The sequence below is a fragment of the Platalea leucorodia genome (assembly GCF_965183815.1).
Source record: "Platalea leucorodia genome assembly, chromosome: 1".
Classification (NCBI taxonomy): Eukaryota; Metazoa; Chordata; class Aves; order Pelecaniformes; family Threskiornithidae; genus Platalea; species Platalea leucorodia.
This window is the reverse complement of record NC_138823.1, coordinates 2,168,437-2,185,220: the sequence shown is the minus strand read 5'-3', so window position 1 is coordinate 2,185,220 and position 16,784 is coordinate 2,168,437. Positions and strand designations below refer to the sequence as shown.

General features: G+C 47.8%; 1 protein-coding gene across 1 annotated transcript; it reads left to right on the top strand.

The window, feature by feature from the left end:
- Nucleotides 1-1,063: 1,063 nt before the first annotated feature.
- On the top strand, nucleotides 1,064-5,916 carry LOC309594695 (secreted Ly-6/uPAR-related protein 1-like; the record flags this gene model as incomplete). Its single annotated transcript, XM_082320940.1, has 3 exons — nucleotides 1,064-1,115; nucleotides 4,298-4,417; nucleotides 5,705-5,916. 3 exons carry the CDS (start codon nucleotides 1,064-1,066, stop codon nucleotides 5,914-5,916), a joined length of 384 nt encoding a protein of 127 aa, XP_082177066.1.
- Between the last annotated feature and the right edge of the window lie 10,868 nt (nucleotides 5,917-16,784).

The window sequence follows — 16,784 nt, the reverse complement described above, 5'->3', positions numbered from 1 at the left end:
ACAACAGCAAAACCAGAAAGTCTATCAGCTTTTCCCATGAAATATAAAATGCTATTGACTCAGTCAAAGGGAGAAGAAAAGCATTTCTCCCCAACTGGAAGCTTTTTAAGCTGTTTCCATAAATATTGTGTAAAAGATATTGAAAAATTGTGTTTGAAAAGGTTGCCTTGAAATGCATAGAAGGAAAACTTTGCATATGGCATATGCATAAAGAGAAACTTTCTATCAGGAAGGTACTGCAGTGGGAAAATTGACCCATCTCTCTGTGATGGGTTTATTTCCCAGCTTTAGAATAAAATTTGGTAAATAGTTGACACCTTTGCAAAAGAAAACACAGCGCCTGCTCTGCCAGCATGACCCAGGACCTGAAATAAAATGACATATCCAAATCCTAGATTTAGATGCACCATCTCCCATGGTCACCACCACTGGCCTTTCAGTGACTCTCATGTCCACTTGCTCAGCACCAGGACTCAGTTAAAAACTAAGCCCCTGGGAGCCAGAGACCAGGCTTGCTTTTGCACTGGATTTGGGAAAACAGACATGCCAGCTTCCCACGTACCAGCCCGGAGAGCAGGAGGCATGCAAACATGGCACAGGCTTTGGTGAGGTTGAGCCAACGCACGTGGAAGCCCAGCCTGCTGCCGCTTGCATCTTGACTGTTGTTGCCCAATGAGACACGCATGACACAACTCAGCTCTCGGCTCGCGGAGCCAGACTTGAAGGAACAAACATACTTTTTCACATTCCCCATCCAAGCACCTGTGTGGGGCCACCCCTTGCAGTGCAAGCTGTGTTTTTCCTTTTCTATTGGACCAGCCCCAGGACATAAACCTGAAGAAGAGATGACGTATGGCAGGAGTCTCCTCGTTGTGGTGATGTCACCTCCTCAGGGATCTTGTTCCTCTACAAATCCCAATCCAGACTGGAGCTGAGCTCTCCCCTGATCACCCCGAGGGAATCCGCCCACAGGATCCAAAGGGGGTGGAGGGTGGGAAAGCATATAAAGCTCCCTAGGAGCAGCCGTCCTTTACCGTCCCAGCTGCACGGATTTGCTCTCAGCATGAAGACACTTCTGGTTGGCGTCCTGCTTGGCCTGGCATACGTGGAGTTGGGTAAGACTGCTGCATTCCTGACACTGCAGGAACCCCCTGGGAAATGCTTGGGAGGGGAGGGGAAAGGCATCAATGCAGAAAGACCTCGTAATCCCCAGGTAGGGGAAATAATGTCTTTATGTATTTAAGAAGGTCAATGGAGAGGGTGAACGGGGAAAAGGGTTATGCATTCCTGGTGGGGAGAGCCGTGACGCCTGACAGAGAGCCCTGCCTATCATGCGGACTCATAGGTGGTTGCCTGTCACCCGTCCCTTCTCACATCGCACCCCGGTATGGAGGGGACCAACATGCTGCTTTGTAAGACTAAGGCGTAAATGACAGCCATATGGCACAGAGCAGTACAAGCGTGGGCAAGAACTTGAAGTGACAGCTTCTACTTAAGCTGCCAGCCTGTCCCCTCAGGGATGGGATGGGATATGTTCATCCTGAGCTCCTGCCATCCCTAAGACCTCTCAGCTGGCTGCTGGAAGCACTGAAAACCTGAGGGCGAGGCTTCAGTATAGATATGGGTGAGGGTATGAGAAATAACTCCAGGGACTTTGGAAAGGTTCATTACACCACCAGCTCCAGGGTTTTCACTTATTTCTAGAGATTAGGAGATAGGTGAAGGTTGGAAATTCCCCTGGATGTGTTTGAGTTTGTTCTCTGATGGGTCTGGATCTTGGGCAAGCTGGCAGCAGGGTCTGGTTATCACTGTGTTCTTACTCCATCTAGTTGACCCATTGCAAATACATCCTTGGCGTGGAACAGAGACATCCTTGGGGTGACAGCAACCCAGTGGGTTTTAACCTACAGCCCATGAGATCCTCAGGCTGCTTTCATGGGACTCTGAAAGGTCTCAAAGGAAAGGCAGCCTAGGCAGGGGTGGAACACCTCCATCTGGAGGCACTGCTACCTGGAGATCATTCAGAGAGTTGCAAATGAAAGAAGGCTGAAAGGCATAGACTTTGCAATTCTTTATGCATGGAAGTGTGTTGGGTCTCTTCTTCAGGCTGCATTGTGTTTTTTTTTAATCCCCCTACCCTCCTTCCTCCTTCCACCTGTCTCTAAAGCAAACCCAACTGCTGACTGAAGGACATGCTCTGGGTCAAACCCACCCAGGGCTGAACCAGGACAGGTGCAGTTACTTCTATACAGCTACTGCAGTTTTTTTACATTTCAGTACCTGCTAGTTTTGCGGTTTATTTTATTTCCTTCAAGATATTTCACAGCTGGTGTATTATGTGTTTCTTCTCCTCCTTCTGGGTCTAGTCCTGTCCTGGATTTAATGGGGTTGCTGCAGAACTGACAGAGCAGGTTTCCACCCCCGGGTCTCAAAGTGCTTTATGGAAACAGAGACGCATCACCACCCTTTGCTTTATAGTTGAGATGTGGAGAGAAATGGCTTTTCTGGGAAGATCCAGTGGGAGGCAGGTGGTCTAGGCACAGCTCTTGCAGCTCAGGAATATGTCTGTGACTCAAAATATACCACTCATTTTCCAGACGTTTGAAATCAAGGGGTAGAAGGTGCTCTTGGACAGTGAAGAATGGTGAATTATTGGCCTCCGATCAGGACATAGCACTGTCCTCTCTGTTCAGTTCTTCTCTTTTGCTCTGGTCCTTATAGTTTTGGGCTTTCCTTTTCCACTGCAACCTTCCTACAAAACCAGTATCCTCTGACTGCCCCACCCAGACTCAATGAAAGATAACAGGCTGATGGTTTTCTTCCTTAAACTTGCTCTTGACTGGAAGTAATTCCCCCAGAGCCCATGGCACTGCCCTGCTCACCCGTGAAAATGATGAGGTTTAGAAACCAGCTCAACGCAAAGGTTGCAGATCAGTTTCTCAGGTGCTTTAAACTAGCACTGCTCCATCCATACATGAGCCAGTCCTACAAACTCACAAACCGCACTATGCTTGCAAGGTTGACAACACTGTTTTCTCTCTCATTGTGCACTACATGTTAAAATGCAAAACAACCTCTCATGGGTCATGTGGAAGGGACCTACTGAGATCCTCAGCTCAGGTAAATAAGGATGGCTCCACTGCACCTGTTTACAAAAGATATGGCCACAAAAACACCACGACTGTTCACGTTAAAAAGCCCTTCCTACCTCTGCAAAGAGGACAAAGAAGGCTTTTGCATTGTGTAGGCTCTATTGCACAGCTCAATTTTCCAAAGGAGGTGCTAAGAGAAGTAGATACCCTGAAAATTCTTTCTAGAGTCAGATGTTTAAACAACTGCCTTCAAAAAACGTTTATCCTTATCACAAAGTCCCAGAGTTTTTTTCCTAACACCAGATGCTGCAGAACTATAACAAGAAAACATCGTCTCGCTGCAATTTTACCAATAGATGGCAGTGGACACATTTGGGTGGTTCTTCAGCTGCCGTGTTGGTGGAAGGCAGGCAGGATAGAAAATATCAAACCAGGCTGGTTTCTGTCATCAAGCCACAGCCGCATGACTCCAAAAATTTTGCACACTCGGTATCTGCCGACTGCGGAAGGACAGCTCTCATACTGAGACTTTTGAGCAACTGCTGTGATCAATGCTTGCATATGTAAAGGTATCCCTGTGACAGCAGGCAGCCAGCAAGAGCTTTGTAGCATCATCTCTTTTAAAAAGCAGCAGTAGCCCCTGATGAAAGTGTTTTTTTGGGGCCATATTCAGCCCTTAGGATCTCTGGTACAGCTCTGACATTTAAATTCTGTTCTCAGTCACTAAGGTCTGCAGAAATCCCTCTAAACAAGCACGAAGGAGCTGTCACTGTGGGTGGAGGGACGGGGGAAGTGCCAGTCTTTCGGTGCTGGTGAATGCTGCTCTCAACAGAAGGAGCTATTTCGCTCTCTGTTACAGCATCTCTTACAGAGAATGCAAAGAACCTATCAAAGCTGCTCAAGCAATACGTGCCTCTAGATCCCCACTCTTTTTGGGCTGCTGAACCCCAAGGTAGTGATCAGGCTCAACTCCCACAACACCATCCTTGTCCTTTGGTGCTGGGGTTTGGTCTTTCCCCCCTGACATATCCAAGCTTTGCCACTGCTTCCAGCTGTGCTTAGTTTCTGAGGCCACTGTGTCTCGGTCAAGGGGGGATGAAGCACTGACTGTCACCTAGTCCCCACTGCAGAGCCGAGAAGCTGCAAGCTTGCTGTCTGTTTTTGCTGCTGCGACCACCTCAGACCCATTCTGTTCCCCTCTGCAGCCCAGTCCTTACGATGTTACACGTGCAAGGAGCCAAAGGACATTGCTGAATGCAGAACAGTCACCCTCTGCCCCCCAAAAGCCTCCGTGTGCACAACAACGCTGCACTCCGTAGACTCAGGTAAGTTTCTTTGCTTGCTGTGAGTGCTCATGAGGAGAGATGCATCCTTCGTGGGCCAAATTACTTCATGAACTTAGAATCATAGAATCAGGGAATCATAGTATCATAGAATCATAGAATGCTTTGGGATGGAAGGGACCTTTAAAGGTCATCTAGTCCAACCCACCTGCAATGAGCAAGGATATCTTCAACCAGATCAGGTTGCTCAGAGCCCCGTCCAACCTCACCTTGAATGTTTCCAGGGATGGAGCATCTACCACCTCTCTGGGTAACCTGGTCCAGTGTTTTACCACCCTTATTGTAAAAAATTTCTTCTTTATACCTAGTCTAAATCTACCTTCTTTTAGTTTAAAACCATTACCCCTTGTCCTATTGCAACAGGCCCTGCTAAAAAGTCCATCCCCATCTTTCTTTTAGGCCCCATTTAAGTATTGAGAGGCTGTAATAAGGTATCCTTGGAGCCTTCTCTTCTCCGGGTTGAACAACCCCAACTCTTTCAGCCTTTCCTCACAGGGGAGGTGCTGCAGCCCCCTGATCATCTTTGTGGCCTCCTCTGGACCCACTCTAACAGGTCCATGTCTTTCCTGTGATGAGGACTCCAGAGCAGAGTAGAGCAGCAGAATTATCTCCCTCGACCTGCTGGCCATGCTTCCCTCTCCCTCTCCCAGTCCTAGCTTGGATTATCCTTTAACTTCCCTTTAAGAATCCGGATGGAATTATCCAACTTCAGAGTGGGAAGGAGAGAAATCCATCAGATTCAGAACCTCGTAGTGAATCATACAGGACTCATACCGCTTACTTGGTCTGTTTTACCTTTCCTATCCCTATGTCCTTACGGATCCTGAACCTACAGATGTGTGCAAACATATTGCAGAAACCCAGGGGCTCTCTCCTTGTTTGTAGACGCTTTCACCTAGCACCGACTGTCTCACCAGCGACCATGTCAGCGTTACACCAGTGCTTCTTGGCACTGCCACCTCCTATGCAGAGCTATTGCAGGAGCAACTCACCTGAACAGAACACACAAAGCCTTGTGTCTCTTTTCCATGCTCGAATAAATTTAGAAGGAGCAGAGGGAGGCAGCAGGGACAACCAGTGGACCTGTTCCTACAAGCACCCATGGATTAAAGATGCTCAACCCCTTATTTGCCTTTATTTGCCTATAAACACTTTACTTTTAATTCCCCTCCATTGCACAAAGTGTTTCTCGATGCCAGCTGTCTGCACCTTCCTTTGCCATTTCTTTCTCTCTTATTCTTCTCCCCCTCTCCAATCTGCCTGTTTCAGGTTACCCCTTTTTCGGCAACATCACTGTGACCAGAAGCTGTGAGGAGCAATGCATCTCCTATAACGGGATAGGGGCGAACAAACCCACGTCATGCTGTTACACTGACCTCTGCACCGATGACACCAGGAACAGCAATGGAGTGGGAAGAAGTTCTGCAGCGCTGGGTCTGACGGCCATGGTTGTTGGCACGCTCCTCCAGTACGCTCTGTAATGCCGCAAGTGCCCATGCTCCAGTCAAAGCATCCCCACTCCTCTCTGCCAAGCTGCCTCCTGAGCTCTTAGATGCCTTGGGAATAACCTTCTTCGCTGATGGGTGGCTTCACCCATCTTCAATGCTGTGAATTCAAGTGGATTCAAGCCAAGAGGTTGGGCACCTGGACCTAAACCTCTCAAATTTCCAGTTTCCAGCTGCTAAGCAGATGTTCCTCACCTTCAACTGCTTCTGGCCCCTAGGACCCATATCTCCCCCTACAGCTTTCCTCTGTGGGGAGCAGTAGTGGATGAAGCGCTGCAGCTCTGCACAGCAGGAGGGCCTGGGCAGTGCCATCAAGGCTGGGGCTCTGGGGTCATCCTCAGCAAGAGTAGGGACTGTATGCACAATGGACATGGACAGTGTTTTTTTCCAGGTCTCCCCAAGCTCCCACACAAACTGTGTCTGTGTGCTTCTATTAAATCCCTGTGTACAACCCCCCAAAAATCCTGCAACCCTCCACCAGGAGCTTGGCTTATTTTCTTTCCGCTCTTGGTGCCATCTCCTGAGTCAGACAGCAGATGGATATTGGTCCCTGCTCAGTACCTGCTCAGCAGAGCGTGGTTTGCAATTGCAGAGAGCTGGCACTTAATTCTTTCTATAATAAGCTATGGAATGAGTTCGGAAGGGCTCAGCCTTCATGTGTTGAGATGGGATGTATTTCTGGAAAGCTCAAAACATGCCCTGGACTAACTGGCCAGGGCAGGTTAGACGCGCAAAAGCAAATTTGGGCGTTTGGCGAGCCAAAACCCTCAGCAGCCCTTTGGCTGAGCTCGGGTTGCAATCAGAGCTCCTGGAATTCCCTTCCCAGATGTTTTACAGGCCATTTCAGGCAGCTTCTTCTGTTACTCTGCCCTCCCCTGTCCCTTCACAGCAGGGACTGCAGGAAAGGAAAAGTAATGATTATCCCAGACCCTCAACTCTGGGAAAAGCCAACAGCTCCACTCATGGTGGTTAACAGTGCTACTGGGTCCCAGCGAGGGATTTGCTCCATTCTCCCTTGGAGCAGCTGTAAGATTGATTTTGATGCCCTGTCTGCTGTAAAACCAGACAAAGTGGAAGTGGATACCAACAAGCCAGGCATGCCCAGCTTGCAGCCCTCTCTGGTGAGGACAGACAGGCAACTTGCCATTTGCTCTGTTCCTATTGCCAGGGCTCGTCCAGGGGACAACCTGCAAGAGCAAGGGCAGAGTGGAGCATGGGTACATCCCGTGTGCCATCCTTGTATGTTCATGCCATCCCTGCAACCTCCTCTGTGGCAAAGTCCATTTTTACTCTGTTTCCATAAGACACCAGCCAGGAAAGTAAAGGAATAAGCAGGGAGACTCTTTTTCTTCATTGCACAGAGGTAATTGTTTCTCAAGGTCTGCCTCAGTACCATTTGCAAGAAAACTTTGACAAGGCATTGCACTCCTTGGCAGAGGGCCCGGTGCAAGCCTGGTTGATGAGCCCCCTTTTTTCTGGAGATGAAATGCTCTGTGCTTCGTTAAAGCAGCCACAGCTTCCCTGAGACACCCTTTCAATGCTGAGGTCCACAGGGGGAAAGAAAGTCATTGAGAGGATAATGATTGGGAGCTACTCAAATACTGATATTACACCCACCCTTGCAGACACAGAGCACCAGCTTCTGCTTCCTACTTGTCTGTTCTCTCTTTCCCTGCTCCAAAATCAGTCTGTTGTGTCAGGCCAGAAGCAAACCACCATCACTGTCATCCTTAGGTCAGATCACCTTTTCCATTCTGGGTTCAAGCTCTGGAGTAAGTCACTGTCCCCAGTGGCCTTTCCAAGCTGGCTGCAGGGTCCTGTGCTGTTGTCCTGGTTTCAGCTGGGATAGGGTTAATGTTTTGGTTTTTTTTTTCCTAGTAGCTGGTATAGTGCTGTGTTTTGGATTCAGCATGAGAATAATATTGAAAACACACTGATGCTTTAGGTGTTGTTAAGTAGTGCTTACACCAGTCAAGGACTTTTTCAGCTTCCCATGATCTGCCAGTTCACAAGAAGCTGGGAGGGGGCACAGCCAGCACAGCTGACCCAAACTGGCCAAAGGGCTATTCCATACCATATGATGTCATGCTCAGTATAGAAACTGGGGGGACTTGGCTGTGGGGGGGACCGCTGCTCAGGAACTGGCTGGGCATCGGTCAGCGCGTGGTGAGAAATTGCATTGTGCATCACTTATTTTGTATATTCTTTTATCATTATTGTTATTATTATTATTACTATGATTTTCCATTCCTTTTCTGTCCTATTAAACTGTCTTTATCTCAGTCCATGAATTTTACTTTTTTTTTTTTTCCCGATTCTCTCCCTCATCCCTCTGGGGGTGGGGGAGAGAGCAAACAGTTGTGTGGTGTTTAGCTGCCTACTAGGTTAAACCACAACAGTCCCCTTTGGCACCCAACACGGGGCGTGAAGGGTTTGAGATAATGACAAATCTGACCACAGCATGTTAAAACAGATTTGTGATAAGCATTCACTATATTAGTTTAATAGTCGCTGGTCACAATGTTGATTCATTTGCTCTCGAAATTGTTGTGCTTGCTCTCAGAGTTGTGCTACTATCTACTTACTTGCCGTATGTACTCCCTGTGGTGTTGTTTGTCACCTCTGAGAGCTGGATTAAAGTTATCATTTTGCTGTACTGTGTAACACTGGCTTATGGTATGATAAAATTATCGGTCATGAGATTGTACTCAGCACTGCCGTCATCCCCGTACTTTGGGAGCCATCTCTCGGAAACAATAATACACTTTTTACTTCTTCTCCTCAGAGAACCAAACTATGGGGGAGACGGGGGGGACACTTTCCTCCACTGTTTCACCTTCCCTTTTTCCTTCAGGCGAGTTGCAGCAGCTCTTGAGAATTCTGAGTATCCTTGGGATGTTCACACCAGCATGTTCCTATTGCTATGTCTCCTGAATGTGGTTCAGGTCTTGTTTAGGGTTAAACAACTATTCAAGAATACCATCCAGAGATCTACCTCCATGACAGGCACTGTGGCTACTCAAACCGCAGTGACAAGCACTGCGGCTGAACCAGAGAACCAACCCATGCCGGTATCAGTCACCCCAGTACACAAGAAATACACAAGAATATCAACTCACTTAGAAAGGGATGAAGATGAACGAGGGCCATCATGAGAACAGGAGGAGGAAGAGGCAGAAGCCATGAATGAGATGGTAACCATCTGATCCCTATCCCTGAGTGAGCTGCAAGATATGTGAAAAGATTTCAGTTGTCATCCAGGCGAGCACATCATCACCTGGCTGCTCCGATGCTGGGATAATGGGGCCAGTAGCCTGGAATTAGAGGGTAAGGAAGCCCAGCAGCTGGGAACCCTTTCTAGGGAAGGGGGCATTGACAAAGCGATTGGAAAAGGGGCCCAAGCCCTCAGCCTCTGGGGGTGACTCCTGTCAGGCGTGAAGGAAAGGTATCCCTTCAAGGAAGACATGCCACATATAGAGGGACTCGTGATCGAGGAGTGGACTTGGCCATGGACACTATTGCACAGGTTATACATGAATGTGAAACATGCGCTGCAATCAAGCAAGCCAAGCGGTTAAAGCCTCTCTGGTATGGAGGACGATGGCTGAAATACAAATATGGGGAGGCCTGGCAGATTGGTTATATCACACTCCCACAAACCTGCCAAGGCAAGCGCCATGTGCTTTACAATGGTGGAAGCAACCACTGGATGGCTAGAAACATATCCCATGCCCCGTACCACCACCCAGAACACTATCCTGGGCCTTGTAAAGCAAGTCCTATGGCGACATGGCACCCCAGAAAGAATTGAGTCAGACAACGGAACTCATTTCCAAAACAACCTCATAGACACCTGGGCCAAAGAGCATGGCACTGAGTGGGTATATCACATCCCCTGTCACGCACCAGCCTCCGGGAAAATTGAACGATACAACGGACTGTTAAAGACTACACTGAATGTAATGGGTGCTGGGACATTCAAACATTGGGACACACGTTTAGCAAAGGTCACCTGGTTAGTCAACACTAGGGGATCTGCCAATCGAGCTGGCCCTGCACAATCAAAACTTTTACGTATTGTAAAAGGGGATAAAGTCCCTGTAGTCCACGTAAAAATATGCTGGGGAAGACAGCCTGGGTTATTCCTGCCTCAGGCAAAGGCAAACCCATTTATGGGATTGCTTTTGCTCAAGGACCTGGGTGCACTTGGTGGGCGATGTGGGAGGATGGGCAAGTCCAATGTGTACCTCAAGCAGATTTGATTTTGGGTGAAAATAGCCAATTAATTAAATTGTATGATGTTAATTGCTACATAATACTGTATATCGTCACTTCTATGGTGTCAATATGCCATATCAGTGGTATTACAGTAAGAATCACCTAGATTAATGAAGACTGAACTTTGATGAAACCGAGCAAAGTGCAGCGATGACAGAACCGGGCAAGCGCAGCAATAATGGAACCAGAACTGGTTTCAGCATGCAACAATCCAACACCACACACCATCCCTCCTGCTCTGAAGGACTGTTTTGACAGATGAAGCCTGAAGTCATGGACTAAATGAACTCAATGGACATTTTATAGGGATGACCCATAGACTAAGGGAATCTTATCTGTGTGTATGTATCAAAAGACAGGAAAAGTGGTGGTGATTAATTGGAATGTACTGGAAAGTGCGGGACTTGGGCATGACGTAGACGGTATAGAATAAGGGCTGGATACTGTCCTGGTTTCAGCTGCGATAGAGGTTTGGGGTTTTTTTCCTAGTAGCTGGTATAGTGCTGTGTTTTGGATTCAGCATGAGAATAATGTTGATAACACACTGATGCTTTAGTTGTTGCTAAGTAGTGCTTACACTAGTCAATGACTTTTCAACTTCTCATGCCCTGCCAGCGAGAAGCTGGGAGGGGACGCAGCCAGCACAGCTGACCCAAACTGGCCAAAGGGCTATTCCATACCATCTGATGTCATGCTCAGTATAGAAACTGGGGGGAGTTGGCCAAGGGGGACCGCTGCTCAGGAACTGGCTGGGCATTGGACGGCGGGTGGAGAGGAACTGCATTGTGCATCACTTATTTTGTATTATTATTATTATTTCTCTTCGTTTTCTGTCCTATTAAACTGTCTTTATCTCAACCCATGAATTTTACTTTTTTTTCCCCCTTTTTTTTTCTGATTCTCTCCCCCATCCAACTGAGGAGAGGGTGAATGAGTGAACCTCAGTGTGAGTGTGGTGTTTAGCTGCCTGCGGGGTTAAACCAGAACAGCTGCGCTAACGTGGGCTGAACTTTCTTCCACCTATTGCACATGCAGATGGAGCAGAGTCGGGATACAGAGGGACTGGGACGGTGAGAGTTCCCTTCTGGGTGAGAATCTAGCAAATAAAGTTGGATCCTCCAGTTTTCAGCCTGTGGCATCTTTCTTGTGCGCTCAGCCTTCACCCTGGGAGGGAGAGTGGGGCAGCACAGGCTGCAGGGAGGGCACATCTCTGGCTGGTTATGCAGCTCCCAAACTGCCCTGGGCCAGAATGGGGAAAAACTACAGAAGGGGACAAGCAAGGGAGTGCAAAAATACTCCTTGCAAGACCTAGATTTAAGGCTATCCCCACTGGAAGAGGCGGGGGAGAAGGGTGGCAGAAGGGTAAAGTACTGTCCAGTGGTTACAGGAGGCTCATCTGGGGCATGCAGAGAGAGAACTGGAGACTTTATTAATGCAGCTTCTCTTGCAGCAGGCAAAGAGAAAGCGGCTGAGCTCAGCACAGCAAGGCAAGCAAGCAGCTGGGGGCAACCATTCAGGGTCCACTCTGTGCTGCAAAGATGCTGCAGAAGGGGACCACCGCCCTCCTTGTGTCACTGGTGCTGGCTGTGAGCATCCTGTACCGCGCTGCACTGCAGGTCTCCTGTCACCTGGGACTTGCCTGTTAATGTGGCTCCATCGCCAGAGCAGCAAGCTTCTACTATAGCCAAAACAGAGTCAAAGGCAGGGTTTAGCTTCAAAGCACTTGCAATATGTTCCTAGATTAGGCGAGGTGAAAAGCCTTTCACACAGAGTGTCAAGGATACAAAATGTCCTTTTGCATTAATATTCATCTGTTCACACTGTGTTAGCTGTAAACCATAGGCTGAACAGTTGTCACTGGGAGCCCTTACAAAGTTTGATTTGCTGCAGCTTTGGTTATTGCTTTTATTTATTCTTGCTGTTTGGTCCCTAGCAGTTAAACCCAGCAAGCACCACTGCCCCAGTAAATGCAGGACACTGCCAGGGGATTCAAAGGAGCTGGCGGACTTTTGCGTCACTGGGTCAAGCGGACATACGGAGGGAGACGTTTAAATATAGGCTGAATAAAATAGAACAGAGAGAGATGTGTCTCCAAAGGGCCATAAAAAGACTTGCAGCCTCTTGGCCCTGCAACACGAGCCTTTGCAGCAGGCGACATCCAGCGCTGCTGTTGCTGTGTTGAAGGATTTTACCTGCCCCTCTGGGGGTTTGTTCTTCCCAGCAGTCATTCTGTGCGTGTCCAGAGACTTCATCTCCAGACATGAGGGCATTTCTCAGTGCCTTATGCTTTATCTGGCCAAGAAGTTGCCTTTTCCATCACCTTCTAGCCCTTCTGCAAATGTGGGGCAGCCCTACAGATGGGCAGCCCTCCAGATGCGCAGCCCTGATCTGCATCACCTGCTTTCAGTTGCAAATGCTTTCATCCATCTAGAAATTCAAGAGTAAAGCATGACAGAGACTAAAGTTTCAGGGAGGTGTTTGCAGACCCACAGTGGTGAGGATATACAAACTGGTATACCCTGTTGAGTCCCACCTCCAGCCAGCCATCAGGGCTATATGTCTGCCTTGCGTGGCCTTTCCTTGTGGGCTCCACAAGTCCTGAAGGTGGAGCGAGCATTTCAAAAGACAGTTCCTCCTCTGGAAACACAGTACACACCCAGCCTTGGCTTGGGTTGGATCAGGACCCAGGTTCAATCATGCTGCTTTGACTTGGGCAAGATTCCCACAAAAGCATCACTGGTGCTGCGGGAGATCAAAGCTCCACAAACAGCATGATTAATAAGTAGAGGACCAGGGTTTTCAGTAGGGATCATTTGCAGTTACTCTCCACAGCAGGACACTGGTCACATCATGTGTAGCCATGAGTGGTGGTAGTTATCCTGGCATGCCCTGATTGCAGGCTGGCTCAAGCTGCAAGGTGGGAAACACCAGGAGCTGTTTTGCTGGTTTCTTTTAATTATATATATTTGGTTTTCTTTGGGGGCAGAGAGGGGAACCATACAGCCTTCTTGGAAGGTGCATTAATCCAGGTGGGCATGAGAGAAAAGAGAAGAGACTAGGGCAGAAATTATTGCAAAACTCCAAAAGAAGAAAAAAGAAGGGGATATTTTTGTAGTCCAGATATTTAATGTAAAACGGAGCTCTGATGTAATCAAATACAGAAAGAACTTGTTCTTGCTAAAAATACCTATCTAGAATATAAATATACATTAGCATGTAGCTGCAAGGCTTATGAAGATATCTGCTACAGTCTTATATTTACAGATAGGGATTTAAATGTTTAATACTGCACATTCAAAAGAAAGTCACTTCATCTGAAGTAGTTATTAATTATAGAACGCGCTTGGCAGGACTGAAGTGCAGCCAGAGTGATATCATTTTCAATATCACTCCCAAATTTTTTCTCATCTAAAACCTATCATGTGCACTTTTTTCTTCTTCTTAAAATAGATCTATTTTTCCATATTAGGCAGTGTATGACTTGGAATGGCTGCCTCTAACACGCTGGCACATCCTCTCTCAGATGTCTTCATTGCTCTCCTGCACGACTCTCGCATCCCTAATTCCAGGGGAACACAAAACTGAAGCCTCTTTATTCAGTACAGCCCCAGGTCTGAGAACAAGACAAATCCCCTAAAAATGAGGTGAAAGGAAAATTCAGGGTTTCTGAAGCGGATATGTTGAGGGGGCAGGGAGGCAAGCACAGCATCATGGTTGGTATCTCAATTTAGCAAAGTCATTTAGGGTCACTTGAACTCGGCAGGGATGCTTAGAGTATTGTAAAAGGATCGGGAAGATGACTTGTGTGTTCATTAGCTGCCTTCCCAGCATGCCTTCATCTCCATTCCCTGGGGCACCGGTCTACAGTTTGCCGTGAGGTTTTAAAAAACATAAGGTGTGTCAATTAATCATTCTGTTCCCTGTCTGAGGCTGCTCTCGATCCTGAACCCCTTCCCCAGTCAGCCCCTATTACACAGACGGGGATTGTCACGTAGCTCCAGGCATGGTCCTGCAACACCTCTTTAGTGCCAACTGAGCTTTAAGTTTGTGAATCCGCTTAATAAATGTGGGCAAGGACATTGTGCCTTGGGGTGAACCCATTTTGCACTAGTCCCTCGTGGGCATGTTGCTGAAATCCATGCCAATCCACAATGTTAAAGGCAACCGAAAGCCATAGCACATGAAATCCATAGGTCAGAGTCCCAAAAATCTGACCCAGTTATCTGAACAAAAACTCTACATGCTCCCTTTGGCCAGCAGGTCTCCGTATACACGGTGTGAATATATTTTTCATGTCTTCAGGCCATTCCTCCCCATTGCAAGGGCAATTTGATGTGCCCTCAGTCACATCAGCAATGGCACACCAGCACTGAAGAACATTGTCCGACTCTTGTTTTAGCGCACAGCCTTGCCTTGGACACACCAGTGTTCGGAGCAGTAGAGCTCACTCCTGCCTCGTTGCCAGCTGTGCTTGGGACTGGCATGAACATCCTTTCATCTCCTTGCAAAAGAAATTGCTTTTATCCAATAATCTGGGAATGAGATACAAAAGACTGCCTGGAAAAGGAGATGGAGTGGTGCCAAGGTGCTCGTGTTGGTGCGTTTGCTTCTGCAATACCTTTGGACTTGCAAGGAGCAAAGTGAGGATCACCTCGATGCTTGAGAGAAGTCTTGCACCTTTTTGAGCCCTGCTGCTATGCATGCACCTTTGCTGCTCAGCTGGTTTGCCAGACAAGGCACAAACACAGGCTGAGGCACAACGCTTTTCCACTTGCCCACATGAAATCCCGGGGGCGGGCGGCACTTTGCCAGTCGAAACTCTCCCCCAGGCAGTGGCAGGATTTCAGAGGGTGGCTGTGAGGCAGCAGCGATGGGAGATGCTTTCAGAGGGATGTGCCACCACTCCCAGCAAGGAGCACCAACCCACAGCGGGCTTCAGGTTCCCAGTGGCACCAGGACACGCTCACCAAGAGCTGATGTGAGTGGTAGAACAGCAAAGCCTCATTAACGATGTGCTTTGATGTAGCTGTTTGTCATGGATCCTCCGAAGCCTTAAAAAGGGCTGAGCGGTCTTCAGTCCCAGTGAAGGCTTCAGTAGAGTCTCTTCCATCCGAATATTTGTTTTCTTGAAACCCACAGGGACTTCATAAACTCTTGCTGTGCAACGAATTCAAACCAGCGGCTGTATGTTGTTACCTGTGCACGCACAAATCCACGATCGGATGAGCCATGTCCTTATAAAGCTGGGCTAAAAACATACCAGAATTTGTTTTTAATCTTTCCTGGCTGCTGCCCATCTCCTGGCTCTGAGGAGAGATGACACAGGGGAAGAGATGTTTTTAGTGTAAAGACAGCTGTCGCTGTGTTTGGGGATGATATCCAAAACTGAAAGAGAAACAAACACCCAGGAGATAGTGACAGACTGTGACGCACTTACAGCAGAGGAGGAAAGCCATCCTGGTGAGGAGGGGAGAGGTAATAGCAAGACATCTGACTTCTGCCCTAGAAAAGAAGGGATTTTAAACAAACTACTATCAGCCACCAGCCATGGCCAGCTTGGGAAAGGGGTCTAGTTTATCTTTGTCTTTGGGGAATGAAACTAGGAGGTGTTTTTTTTTAACCTGCTGATGTCCTCAAATCATGGTAGGGTTTTCTGCAAGCTCACTTTTGCTGTGCCAGCTCTGTGCAAAAAATCTCGCAGGCCAGTTGGGGTTCCTCATGCATAGGAAGCAAGTCTAGGTGTCTCAAGGGTCTTTTACTGCTGACCTCAGGGAGCACATGTAAAGGGTCTCCTAAGCTTATAAGACTCAACCCATATCCTTACTTCTTATAACTCCTTTAAAGAAAAATATTCATCTGAAGTATATGCATGTTTGTGGCTCTGCTGACAGGAGGTTGTTCCAGACCCTCACTGCTGTGATGGTCAGAAACCACATTTGTAATAACATATTGCTCTTGCTTCTCCCTGCTCTGAGATGGCATGTCTGTGGGCTGTTGGTCCTGTCTCAGCTGTTTTGTTAGGCTAAACAAGCCAGCCTGTTCTGATCTGCTCTTGGAAGATCAGCACTCCCAAGCACAATTTTCATTATTTTTGACTGTGTCATCTTCAAGGCATGGTTACCTTGGGTGATCCAAGCTATGTGCAAGATCTCATGAGCTAGAAGGCCATCACAAAAAGCATCCTTAGAGGATCTGTCATTTCAGCAGTCTCCTGGGGCACAGTTGGGTTGGATAAAGGAGCTGAGAGGTGTTTTATTCAGGCAGTCTCTCAGCTATAATATTACCCCTCTGTGAAGGCAGTTCATGAACCCCTATCCAATAGAAAAACACAGATGAGAGTCTCACTGGAGTCCTCTTGTTGTGCCAGTTCTGCTGAATGGGGCAGGGAAAGTAAGTGTTTTTCATCACATGAAAATTGGTGATGAGCTGGCATTTCTGTCGCCTACTCAGAGCACCCGTGTGCACACAGCACCTCCCCTCCGTTGGCAGTGCGAGGATGCATGCACAGGGCTGAGCTTCAGCTTTTAGGGTCCTTTGTCAAAATCCTTTCAAACTCCTTAGGAAAA